The sequence below is a fragment of the Pantherophis guttatus genome, chromosome 8 (genome assembly GCF_059756535.1).
Source record: "Pantherophis guttatus breed Tessera chromosome 8, ASM5975653v1, whole genome shotgun sequence".
Taxonomy (NCBI): Eukaryota; Metazoa; Chordata; class Lepidosauria; order Squamata; family Colubridae; genus Pantherophis; species Pantherophis guttatus.
Genome location: NC_142070.1, coordinates 23,083,660 through 23,097,768, shown reverse-complemented (window position 1 = coordinate 23,097,768; position 14,109 = coordinate 23,083,660). Strand labels below are relative to the sequence as shown.

General features: G+C 40.2%; 1 protein-coding gene across 4 annotated transcripts in view; it reads right to left on the bottom strand.

Annotated features, from left to right (window-relative positions):
* NPNT (nephronectin) overlaps positions 1 to 14,109 on the bottom strand; it is a 68,960-nt gene that overhangs the window by 53,248 nt on the left and 1,603 nt on the right. For all 4 annotated transcript variants that reach the window (XM_034442229.3, XM_060686925.2, XM_034442228.3 and 1 more), the window contains exon 2: positions 4,432 to 4,532. In XM_034442229.3, the coding sequence (XP_034298120.1) occupies positions 4,432 to 4,532 (101 nt within the window). The remainder of the gene's footprint in view (positions 1 to 4,431; positions 4,533 to 14,109) is intronic.

Here is a 14,109-nt window from a genome sequence, read left to right as displayed (position 1 = left end):
TCCACCATGATGAGTTGGTCCCAATCTACTCTGGATATTTTGAATAGAATAGAATAGAATAGAATAGAATAGAATAGAATAGAATAGAATAGAATAGAATAGAATAGAATAGAATAGAATAGAATAGAATAACAGAGTTGGAAGGGACCTTGGAGGTCTTCTAGTCCAACCCCCTGCTTAGGCAGGAAACTCTACACCACTTCAGACAAATGGTTATCCAACATCTTCTTAAAAACTTCCAGCGTTGGAACATTTACAACTTCTGGAGACAAGTTGTTCCACTGATTAATTGTTCTAACTGTCAGGAAATTTCTCCTTAGTTCTAGTTGCTTCTCTCCTTGATTAGTTTCCACCCATTGCTTCTTGTCCTACCCTCAGGTGCTTTGGAGAATAGCTTGACTCCCTCAATCATATAAAGAATAAGCAATCATATCCCCAGTCTACCTGTATATCTTGATACAGGCTACTTATTAAAAAATACAGTGAATTTTTGCCATTTTTTTCTGTTATAATATTATTTTGCCAAAATAATGCAAACTCTGTCACTTCTGTTCTATAGTAGTGCCCTTTATATCACTTGGGGCTACTTTTAAAAGTGGTTTGGAAATTGTAGCTGGTCAGAAGGAATTCCCAAGTTTATTGATGTGATTGAATGTTTTAATCACAGTGTATCCATAGAGTGTCAGATAAACAGTCTTCCAGCCTTTTCCCCACAGGTCTTAATTTATAAAGCCCTGGACAACTTTAATGTATACGGAGAGTCCTCGACTTCATTTAGTGACCATTAAAAGTTATAACGGCACTAGAAAAAGTGACTTATGACTGTTTTTCACACTTATGACCATTGTAGATCCCCATGGTCACATGATCAAAATTCAGATGCTTAGTGACTGATTCATATTTATAATGGTTGCAGTGTCCCAAGGTCATATGATCACCTTTCTGTAACCTTCTGATAAGCAAAGTGAATGGAGAAGCCAGATTCACTTAACTGTGTGACTAACTGAATAACTGCAGTAATTCACTTAACAACCGTGGCAAGAAAGGTTGCAAAATGGGGCAAAACTCATTTAACAAATGTCTCACTTAGCAACAGAAATTTTGGGCTCAATTGTGGTCGTAAGTCAAGGATTTATCTTGATTTACAAGGACTATCTGTAGTTGAAGAACTGCCTTCTCCATCTTTTCCTTCTTCCTAGCAAGCAAGCAAGCTAACCAGCCAGCCAGAGTTTCTGAATTTTAAGATCTTCTTTAAGGCCTCAATGTGCCAAATCATTGCGATCACAATTGGGACTGGAACTTGATTGTTATGTGAAATGGTTGCTAAGTGAAACTACTATTATGTTTGAAATCCTACCTTAGCTTTCCTTTTACGTTACAGACCTGCAAAGGTCATAAATGTAAGAACTTGATGGAACTAATGAAAATTACCTTTTTATCACCATCATTACTGTACACTCTCACTGTCTGCGGCAGTTGCTAAGCGAGGGCTATCTCTAAAGAGATATCTGACCATATGAAACAGGTGTTTGTGGGGTAGGCACCTGATCTGGTGAAATCATCTTTATTTATGAAGCCTCTTTAAATTATATCTTACTTGATTTTTTCCGTTGCATTAAATTTCAGCATCCTAAAATGGGACATTTAATTTAAAATATGTTTGTTTGTTTTCCTAGAGCCTAAATAACAGCTATTATAGATGGTCTATATAAAATACAATATGCATATCATATGGCTTGAAAAATGAGACTTGTTCATGCTGGATTTTGAAAAAAGTACGAATTATTTCAATGAAATGCTACTGGATCAGATAGATGCATTCCAATTTATTTCTACTTAGTTCTCATCAGTTGCACCATTTTGCAATTATAAACAAGTCTAAACAGAAGTCAGCTTTAATTTACAGAAATTAATATTCAAGCAGCACCACAATTAGGAAAACATTCACAAAGATGCATACAAAAGGCAAGCAATCCCACCTTCTCATACTCTCAAATATATATATATATATTGGTATGGGAAAAATAAGCAAATATTAATTTTGCTTTTTCTGAATCTTTTTGCTTCTTCTTAGTTCTTCCTCTTTTTTTCATTTAACTTTTCGTTTATTTTAAGAGGTTTATATTGCCAGATTTGCATGTAATTTAACTTGTAATTTGGAGAAGAGGCTAAGAATAAAAAGATGAAAAAAGATGAAAAAGGAGAAAGAAGAAAAAAGGCATTCAATGATTAAGTATTTAAAATTCAAATTGATTTCAGTAGATAATTAATCTTACATGCAGTTTGTTTCATTTAAAAATAACCCATGAGAGATGCAGTTCTGAAGTCTTGATTGCACTTATGTACATTTATAATTGGTGAATAACATTCTGATAAGGCAACTACCAAATGTTGGTCAACAAAAGAATATATTAATTTGGCCAAGAGAAAAACTGATTTCTGCCACATATGTAACTTATCTCAATGGGGACTAGCCCATCCCACACAGGCTGGCAGAGAGGACCTACTGGGGATCCTATCAGTCAAGGGATTACAGCTGGGTTCGGGAGAAGGGCCTTCTTTGCTGTGGCTCCTGCCCTCTGGAACATCATATCCTCAACGTGAGATTGAGTCCCACCCTCCTGACTTTTTGTAAGAGCTTTAAGACCTGACTCTGCCAGATGGCAGTGGGAGAGCTTCACACTGGAAGTGGTTGACTAATTAAAAGCTAATTCCCCCCTCTCCCTTCTTGTGTATCCGGTTCCCTCCTTTGCCATCTTGTGTTAATGAATTTAATTAATCTACCTTTTCATTTTATTTATATCTGGTGATTTTAATGCTTTTATGCTGTGAGCTACCCAGAATCGTTTGAAACGAGATGGATGGCAAATTAAATGAATGAATGAATGAATGAATGAATGAATGAATGAATAAATAAATAAATAAATAAATAAATAAATAAATAAATAAATAAATAAGTGTCACACTACTATACAAGCAGCTATTCAATATAATACTGAGGACAAATTATGGTTCTAAAAAATATACGTTTAATGAGGATATTATTATTATTATACCCACATTAAAAACTACTGGTATATTTCTTAAAGCTACAATTTGTTCTCAATATTATTGAATAGTTGTTTGTATAGTAGTGTGACGCATCATCAATTATTATTATTATTATTATTATTATTATTATTATTATTATTATTATTATTATTATCATCATCATCATCATCATCGTATGGCATAGTTACAGTAGCCAGGAGACCGCAATGCTATTGCAGAGTAGTAGTCTGGTTTTCCAAGGTACCATCCCTGTTATCGGACAAACTTGTGTGCTTCCCAAGGTACACCACAGGAAGGCGAGCTGGCTTTGCACCACAGAGTGGTTCTTCCTGCAGCGTCACCCAAGGCCCCGTCTCTTCCCGAAGCTGGCTTGCAAACGGGAGCTACAACTGGGAAGGTTCAGAGCCGTCGGGAATCTGACTGCCTGATCAAAGCACAGCTAATCTCCCCACCGATGTGGTACTTTCATAGAACATACTTTTAGACTGTTAGGTGGACAGAAGCTAAGGCAAGTAGCAGGAGTTCACCCTCCTCATAGTACCTGGGCTTGAACGGCCAGAGCTGAGACAAGCATCATGAAGTCACTGAGCTCCATGCCTCCTTTCATGAGGGTGAAAAAATTTACCTATAGATTACTAGATGATTATGACTGTCATATGCTTCATAATGTGGGGATCTATGAAGATCACATATCTAACTTTGCAACAATTTGTCAAAAGTATAAATATCTAACATATGTATTTGCTGTATGAAGACTATAGTGATTTAACAAGCTAACTGTCTTAATTCAATTAATAGCCAGCATTTTTGTATCTTTATCACTTCCATAGCTTCTAACATACTTTTTCAGAGGGGCAATTTATATGGTTGATAGAACAATGAAAAAGTGAGAAATGTTATTAATAAATTATCATTACAGGACACTGTCAGGATAAACAGAAAAATGAAAGATAAAAGATGAGCTGGATTATTTTTGTTGTATTTTAAAAAAAATATTAAGTAGGATATTTCCACAAAATTCCATTTAAAGAGCAATTGCTCATGCACAGTACATGTGAATTGAAAATTTGTTTCAAATAAAAATTAATTGGACAACTAAAGCTGATAGACCAAATTTAATACTGAGGTTAAAAAAAAGAAAAACAGTTGATTCCATTGTTTATTTCTGCCACTTACAGTACTGTTTGTATGAATACTTGGAGTTTACAATGGGCAGAGTTTTTAACCTGTCAGTGTCCCTCCAGAAAAAAGAAATAGCCAGTATGTATTGTAAGCCCTTCATCAGGTGAGTGTCCATGATTTCAGAAAAGCTATTACAGTATTAGAAATGTCCAAGCCCCATAAGGAATGGCTCAAAGCCCCAGCAGTAGTGATACTCACGTTGGCAGTGGCCCCAGGCGTGGCGAGCCCAGCCCCAGCAGCAATCCACTCTGCTCCCAAAACGACATAATCCAGTTGTGGAAAGGATCTGCCTGGGCCACCTGCACCAGCACCAAAAATAAGCTTTAAAGAGTAAGCCCAATGAATCAATTCGCATTAAGTTACAGATCAAGGGTGTCAAACTCAAGTTCGCGGGCTGGATCTGGCCTCTGAGGTCCTTAGCACTGGCCCGTTGGGCTGACCTGGAAACAGTGAAGGACTGGCCCACGGTGCCTCTGCCAGAGAAAACGGAGCTTGGGAGGCCTGCATGCGGCCCTCCCGAGCTCTGTTTTCAGTGGCAGAGGAGGCTGTTGCAGCCAAAAACGGAGCTCGGAAGCCCATTTTCACTGGCAGAATGCTCGGGCCACCACAGGCACCCCCAACAAGAGTGATGTCGAGATGACCATGCCCACCCCGCTATGCCCACCCCAGTCCCCGAAGTTGAACACAATCCTGATGTGGCCCAAATCGAGTTTGACACCCCTGTTACAGATGGTCCAGTGGTGCTGAACTGAATAAACCTCAATTGGCTGGGTTCACACAACGAACTAACTTAGGATACTAGAAACCAAATGGCTGAGTTTACCCAATATGCCAAGTAGAACTATATGCACAACACTTAGTTTCGTATAATGTTTGGATCCAATTTTCACCCTGACTGAAAGGAAATGAGTGCACTGCAGATCTTTTGTTCAATTACACTACACCAATATTTTTGCCCAGGTTTTTTTTAGAAAGAAACAAATCATTGCATTTCTGTGTCCTTATTCTATTTTTGTGAGTTTTTCTTCTTGCAGAAGAGATATCTTGCTGTTGTGATGGCTAACCTTTTCCGGACTGAGTGTCTAGAGCATGCACATGTGTGCGCAAAAGCACGTACATGCACACAAACCCCCAAAATGCAATGCGTGCATGGCCCCTGCATGCCCCCCCACCATGCGTGCAGCCCCCCGCATGCACCCTGCCCCCCCGTGCTTGTGTACACGGCCACCCGGCACACACCCCATTCCCCACGCGCATGCGCAGCACAGACCCGATGACCAGCTGGCCAGTGAAAGGTGTGCGCACACATGCATAGCAAAGCTGAACTGGGGCAACGGCTCGTGTGCCCACAGAGAGGGCGCTGCGTGTAACCTGTGGCATGCGTGCCATAGGTTTGCCATCACAGCCTTATATCTTGGCAACTTTAAGAGGCATGGACTTTAACTCCCAGAATTCTCCTGTCAGCTCTGGGGAATTCTGGGAGTTGACGTCCATGCCGCTTAAAGTTGCCATGGCTGAGGCACACTGCTCTACTGGATAACGGCAACATCAAGTAACAGGCCACATATAGTATATGTTGGTTATTGCAGATGTTAATTCAATAGACAGAACTTTCAAACTATTTCATTGCATCCCAAATGCTGTATTTTTAATTGGAACTGGTTCAGACATTCAGCTGTCATTTATTAAATAATATTTTTAAGCTTCCAGATTTTATCATTATTTGGAAAGCATGTTTTTACTCTTCTTGTTATCTTGATAAGCCATCTTTAAACCATCTGTCATAAAGTTTTCATATGTTTTTGTACTACTGTTTCATCCCATCTTTAAATGGTCTGGGAAACTATTTTTCCTTCTTAGGCTAGGGTTTTTTTTTTTTGTTTTTTTTTTTTGTAGTTTCTCTTTCCTTCCATCTCTTAATAGCTCAACATATCCAATGCCATGTAGGCTTACTATGGGAATCAAATCTTTATTGTGCTTTTTTGTAAAGATAACTCAACCACATAAGCCAAAGTTTGATAAGGGGTCTTAAAACTCAAGTTGCATGTAAATTCTTCAAGGTAATCAGCCTTTACTTCTAGCTATTCACCACAAAATCAACAGGAAGATATTGATATTACAGAAAGATCAGCTGGAAGATATTGATTTCTAGGCAATTCCCCAGATCTAAAACTAGGATAAGGTCAACATTCTGTGTACCATCCTGCATTCTAATTATATATTGGACATACAACACGCCAGAGATAAGATCAGACGTTCTATCTATGGAGTTGAGCTAGAAAACATTTCTTCCAACATGCTAAAAGTTACAGCAATATATTTTCAAGATGAAGACACTGTATCTCAGTAAAGGGATAAAGTTGGAGCAGCTACAAATACTTTACGATGATGTGTTGTTCCTTTGATTAGCTATAGCAATATCTCTTTGATTACCAATGCTATTCAAAGTTTGCACACCTCTCCTGTTAAAGCACAACACACTATAAAGTAATATAAAGCACACTAGTAAAGCACAGTAGTAGTAAAGCACACTATAAAGTGTGCTTTACTTGAGCAAATCAGTTGACTCCATGGAATAAATAGTGATTACTCAACAAATGGTGAAAAGGATAGATAAAGGGTAAGCTTTAAACTAAGATCCCATCCAGCATATTTTCTTCTAGTCTGTATGACTTATTCCCTAATTTGCATCAACGTTTTTCATCAAATTTTGACACATTATAACTGTAGCAATTACATGCACATTCCTGCTTTTCAGCCCTTGCTTTCAGATTTCATTTATCTACATTCATGTTTAAACTTGAGCTGCAAACTTGTCAGCATGCTATTTCATCAACTTTGTGCTCAAATCATTAACTTCTGACTTATTCAGCATTAATTGAGGTTTTTTTACTATTTGATAGACCTACTTGATAGCAGCAATAGGGATTACAAAGACAAGACATTTAAATGGTTCTTCCTGTAATATTCCTGCAATCTACGTGTGTGTGTGTGTGTTATATACACACTAAAGATCTGATGGCAGCAATTTAGCACCTTTCAGATGCCTTGCATTCTCATAGTCCTCAACAGACACTTTTCCGTTTTCTGAACCATCATAGAATCTTTAGTAAACTGCTTATTTGAAATCAGGGGCAACAGAAAAGATTCATAATTGTCCATTTAACCTACATCGGCAAACAGATTTCTGGATGAGCATCTTATAGTTGTCAAAACAACTAGAGGCATAAATTTGATGCTCATCCTAAGGTGACATTTAAACTGTCAGAGTGTTGAAGGATTCTGATACAGAAGGTTCAACCAGTAAGTGTATTAAAAATTGGAAAGCTATATAAACAAACGAATTCTTTGTGTAACAGCATCCCAATATCTTCCCATGTAATAATATTAATAAAGGTAAAGGTATCCTCTGTCCAATTGTGTCCGACTCTAGGGGGCAATGCCCATCTCTTAGACAAGGAAGTGAGAGTTGTCCAAAGACACTTTCGTGTTCATGTGGCCAGCATGTCCATATGCGGAGGTGCACAGAATGCTGTTACCTTCCCACCGAAGTGGTACCTATTTATCTACTCACATTTGCCTGCTTTTGAACTGCTATGTGGCAGGAGCTGGGGCAGGAATGAGAGCTCATCCCATTGGGCAGTGCTCAGGTCTCAAACCCAGGTTGTCAGCTTTTCAGCTGACAAGCTCAGTGTCTTTAACTGATGAGCCATCACACCCCCTTTTAATAGGCAGATTTAAATCCTGGGCCTTTTCCATTTGCCTTTTTAGGAACATGTCCCTTCTCCTCCCCACTCTGCTATGTGGGGAACTATGAAGAAAGAATTATATTACTCCTTTCATTTCCATTTTTTTGTCAACTAGACCAGATAAAGCCTCTCCCACCGTTAACCTTCTGAACTCTTCCCCCACTCCTGGCCAAGGATCTCTGAAAGAATCAATCTCCAACTCCTTTTTTTAAGTGGAGTGGAAATGATTCTAATAATAAATAAACGATGGATTGGATTCTCTCCCTTTCGCTCTGTCAACTCTTTCAAGCTTCCCCTCCCTGAGATCTCTGGAGAAAGGGGAATGTCCATTACTTCTTCTGGAAAGAATTTCCCCCACACACGCATTCACTCTTGCACCCTCTTGTCAGGCACTTGTCTATTCCTGAATTCATCCCTCTGTTATAAGGGGGTTAATCAGCATAATTTTATCTTCCCCGTTCCCAAATCAGCCCTCTTCTATCTCAAAATCAAAGCTGCTGGAATGCACCAAAGGTGAAGGATATAATCAACTGGTGAGGGCAATGTATTGATTATTATTTTGATAACTTAATTTAAATGCCTAATACTCCTTTCTACTCTTATTTTCCGCACAACAGCCTTGCACTGAGAGTTTGTGACGAGGCCAAAGTCAAACAGTCAGTGTTCATTGCTAAGGTGGGATTAGAACAGCGGTGGGTTTCACATATTCTTGCCATTGGTTCACTCCGTGCGCACATGCTCACTTCCCATGCACACGCCTTTTGCATATGCGCCTGGCCTTCCGTGCATATGCTTTGCTTGCATACGTGGCTTCCATGCATGCGCCCGGCCTCGAAAATGTGGCTAAATAGGACGGCATTATGACGGGGCGGGTGGGCCCTACTGGTTTGCCCGAACTGGCTGAATACCACCTCTGGACTAGAACTCAAAGTCTCCTGGTTTCTAGCATGATGCCTTAAGTACTGCACCAAATTACACTAAATCAAAGGAATGTCAAAGGAAGCAATCCTTGGCTATTTCCCAGGATATCTCTCTTCTATGTATCCTTTCCAATGGATCAAGTATTACAGAACGCTTCTCCTGCATCAGGGGTCTGAAAAAAGGTCCGCTTTGAATTCTTCATCCCTACTTGAAAAGATGGAATAAGCACAATAGAACAATGATACAGAAGGCTGAGGTTCCAAAGCTCAAATGGTAACAAACAAATGTATGTTCAGTGCAGCTTGAAGCTGCTGATAAAAGGCTGCAGGATTGGTACAGGAAAAGGTGTCACATGAATGGTCATATGACAGAGAGAAATCTCTGTTAAGCCTCTCCCTTACTAGACAAGGGAGAGACTTCAGCAATGCAGGTGATGTCAGTTATCAGAACATTTGTTAGTGGTCTTGGCTTGATACAACTGACCCTTGAGGAGATGTTGATCTGTCTGCTACTCTGGACAAAATAGAAGCTCTCAGGGAAAGGGGACAAGCAGGAAACTTTAAGCAACAGTCATGGACAGTAACTGTGTATGATCTAAAATGGCAAACTAGTGTTGAGACATAAACTGACCTATTAAATGAGAACCCGTCCCAGGCAAAATATCAGTCCAATGATCTTGCTGGTGGTTAAGACAGCAATGGAGGAATTCCGTTTCATCATCTAAATATAGGTGACAGGCAGAAGATAGTTGGAACTGTACATCCAACAGATGAAACAAAACGAACTGTTGGCTTTTATCAGAAATTAAATGAATTCATAACATGTGGTTCTGGAAAATCTGCTTGAATGAGCCGATAATCTCTTTCCCGAGCAGAGGAAAGGCTCTAACAGGAAATGAAACGGGCCATTGTGGAGGGAAAATAAAATACCACTAGAATGGCATCCAGATCCTTGCCATAAGGTCAGTCAATAATAAAAGCCAACGAAATGGTGTCTCAAGGCCCCTGAAAGAGACAAACAGTGCAGACAGCTTCTGGTAAGAGATTTGGCAAGTTGACAAGGGTAGCAAAAAGAAATGTTGACTTTCATACATGCTATTCCAAGAAGCCAGAAAAAGCCACAGAGCCGTAGAAAAGAAGATAAGTTATTTTAAATAGAATGAAATGTCCAGAGCAACAAGATTTCTTCTCTCAAGGAAGAATGTATTACTGATCATTGTGAAGCAATTCACCCACTTGGAAGAAAACAGGAAATGACAGAGGCCCCCTTAAAGTCATCTATTTGAGCCTACATGCATTCGTGGTTCCTGCTATTGTGCAATTATGCATGAGGTCAGTTAGGGAAGGCATCTTCCATCATCCTCCAAGTCTCACATAGGGCAGGGAAGATTCTAGATAGAAGGAGGAGAATTACATTTTTAGGAGCCGAATGGATATGGTAAGAGGGCTTTGGGGTTAATAAGTAATTATGTGGCAGAAGATCAGACCACTTGTTTTGCAAGGTACATATAGAATGGGAAAGCAGAGACATCACCCTGCCAACAAAAGTGCGTATAGTCAAGACTATGGTTTTCCCAGTTGCAATGTATGGATGTGAAAGTTGGACCAGGGGTGAAATCCAGCAGGTTCTGGAGAACCGGTAGCGGAAATTTTGAGTAGTTCAGAAAACTGGCAAATACCATTTCTGGCTGGCCCCAGAGTGGGGTGGGAATGGAGATTTTGCAATATCCTTCCCTCAGGAGTGGGGAGGGAATGGGGATTTTGCAGTATCCTTCCCTTGCCATGCCCACCAAGCCACACCACGCCCACAAAGCCACGCCCACAGAACCGGTAGTAAAAAAAATTGAATTTCACCACTGAGTTGGACCATAAGAAACCCTAAGTGCTAAAAAATTGAGGCCTTTGAACTATGGTGCTGGAGAAGACTCCTGCGAGTCCCTTGGACTGCAAGGTGATCAAACCGGTCAGTCCTAGAGGAGATCAACCCTGACTGCTCCTTAGAAGGCCAGATCCTGAAGACAAAACTCAAATGTGTTGTGCCTTCAGATATGATAGCAATTCCAGTGTTGGAAACTATCTCTGGGAGCCAAAGGCTTTCTTTTAAAAGAAACTTCAGTTTGCTTGGCAGAAAAAGATTTGGGAAGAAAAATGTACAGCAAGCTCTCATTAAACTTTTAATCAGATTATAAAAGCACAGCACTCAAAGCAAAATCAGAGGTATCAAACTAAGCTATAGAGAGACATAAGGGATCTAGATAATGAAAGGTATATTGAAAAGTGAATGTTCATTTGAATAGACAAAAGCTCACCTTTCTTAGTAAAACACACAAGCAGTGCGTGTATATCAGCAAATCTGCCAAAAATGTAAGATTAAAAAAATGACTAAGTCCATTACAGGTCGTCCTCAACTTACAACCACAATTGAGCCCAAACTTTCTATTACTAAGTGAATTTTGCCTCATTTTATGACCTCTTTCTACATTTATTAAATGAATTACTGCAGTTGTTAAGTTAGTAACACTGTTTTTAAGTAAATTTGGCTTCCCTATTGACTTTGGTTATCAGAAGATCACAAAAAGGGATCACATGACCCTGGGACATTGACACCATCATAAATATCAGCCAGTTACCAAGCGTCTGGATTTTGATCACATGACCATGGAGAGGCTACAATGGTTGTAAGTGTGAAAAACGGAGATAAACCACATTTTTCACTGATGTTTTAACTTCAAACAGTCATTAAACGAACTGTTGTAAGTTGAGGACTACCTGTAAAGGATTATGTATCTGTGGGAGATTTCCAAAATAGACTAAATTCATCTTTAACTGAATCCATCTGAATTCTCCTTGAGGAAATATAATAGTTTAGACCAGTGGTCACCAACTGATGGTCCATGGACCACTGGTGGTCCGCGAGAAAATTTTGGTGGTCCCCAGAAAAATTATTTGCATTTTTTATATTGCACTAAATCAGGGGTCCTCAAACTATGGCCCCTGGGCCGGATACGTGCAATGAACGTTTGTGTTGCTGCAGAGAGTCTCCCCCTTTGGGGTCTTTTTGTGCAGGTCAGAGGGGGGGGGCAGAAATTCTGACTTGGGATCTGCTTCAGCCTCCTGGTGCGGGGCTTTGGGCGAAGGCTGGGGGGAAGCGCCGCTGGTGGTGAAGAGCCGGAGGGCTTGTTCAAGTGGGACTGCATCATGTCCTGAAACTGGCTGACCATCTCAGCCCACTGAGCCTCCAGGTGCCGGTACCTGGCCTTGCACTCCTGCAGGTCTTCCCTCTGCTTGGAAAGCCTATGCTTGTAGTCCTCAGTGAGGCGCTTCTGCTGAGCCTCCTTCTCGATCATATCCAATTTGAACTGAACTCTTTCTCATGGTAGCTGTTTAGCTTCCTGTTGGGGCCCTAAGGAGCCTGGGTGGGCAGGTGAGGAGTAAGTAGAGGCTGGCAAGGCATCCCTCAATGTGAGTGACACCCAGTTACATGACCACCTTGCCATGCCCACCCAGCTGGTCATTAGGCAGATCATATTAGTGGTCCACGGGATTATGAATTTAGTGGTCCCTGAGGTTTGAAAGGTTGGTGAACCCTGGCTTAGACCAGGGGTGAAAAACTTGTGGCCCGTGGGCCAGATGTGTCATGCACTGGCCACGTCCACCCCCAGTTTAGCGAAGGGGGAAAAAGTTGCGATACATCATGTGACGACAATGTGATGCCACATGTTTGATATCCCTGGCTTAGACAGACAGATCAAAGAAAGGCCCATTTCTTTAGCATAGTTTAGAGCAGAATTCCCCAACCTTTCCGGTTTTGGGGACCAGCTGGGAAGGGGAGAGTTCCGAACAAGTGGCGAGCAAGCGCACACACACGCATGGGTCCATTTGCACCAACGGTGGGCATACACACACACTGCTCACGCGAATGGAGCGTGCTTGCTACTCATGCAAATGGAGTGTGCGTGCATGTACTTGCCCTCTGGCTCACGCAAGTGGGGATGCACGTGCACTCCATACCCAGAGACCAAAGAGCTAGTATAATATTAAAGAAGGATTTGCTTTTTACAATGAGATATGCCTACCGGTATAGCCATAAGGTCTGTTATTCCTCACCATTCCTAAATGTCTCCATGAATTACAAAAACCAAGTAAGTCTGGAGACTTATATCAGTTCCAGTCAATAAACAGAGCAGGTGTGCATTCTTTTCATGGCTTCAAATCACAGGGAGAAATAAACACTTCCCATGTGCAGGATCCCATTTAGAGTTGTTCCTCCTGACTGTTTGCATTGCGATACCTAGTTAAAAAACAGCTCTGTATCTATTATTCGGTGCTCCAATGAAAATGACTTGATAAATGAGGTCAAAGTACTGTACTTATGATCTATTCAACAATTGCAGAAAGATAATATATCTAATAGGTCTATCAGTTACAGAAGGGTTGCCGCAACTAAGCAATGTATTTCAAAAGAAACCTGGACTGCCTAAACCTGTCAAGGCTTGCCTATCATGCATCTTTACACAACTGAAATATTTGTATTGAACGGTGGAATATAATTGTGCCCTTAATGTTACAGCTTGTCTGATTAATGTTTATTTTACATATGTGTTTAGAGATATCTAAGCATTCCTAGAAAACATAACAGATATAAAAAGAAATTAAAAGTTTTACAAGATTATAAATAGTCCTTGGTTTACTGTCAACTGCATAATTTATCTGACAGGAGATAGCCATTCTTATCTCATGTCACCCCCCCAAACACTGAAGTTACACGGATGCTTAAACATAAGAGTTCTGGAGTCTGCAGTTACTTGGTATGACAATCCATATAATTATACATGAACAGCGGGGAAATCACTACTTCAGCAATTAAAGAATTTTGTTTTAAAGCTCTTTCTTCCATGTTTACCTTTTGTGAACATGTTATTTTCACAAAGTACAAGCAACAGAATATGATTAATATACCTAGAATATAATCATATGTTATATTTACCATCCCTACAGATGTAGTAACACAGCTCTCAGTAGCCTACCAATTAAAGTAGAACAATTTTCCTTGCTAGTATTCTTCCTGCACATTCAAATGCAGATCAGAATTCTTTCCATCTACGCTAATGTGCAAAGCTCCCAACCCTATCAAAAATCTACTGTACTGTTGGTTTCTGTTACTAGCAAGGATGTTTAAAGTAAGAGACTAAGCTTGATGGGTTATT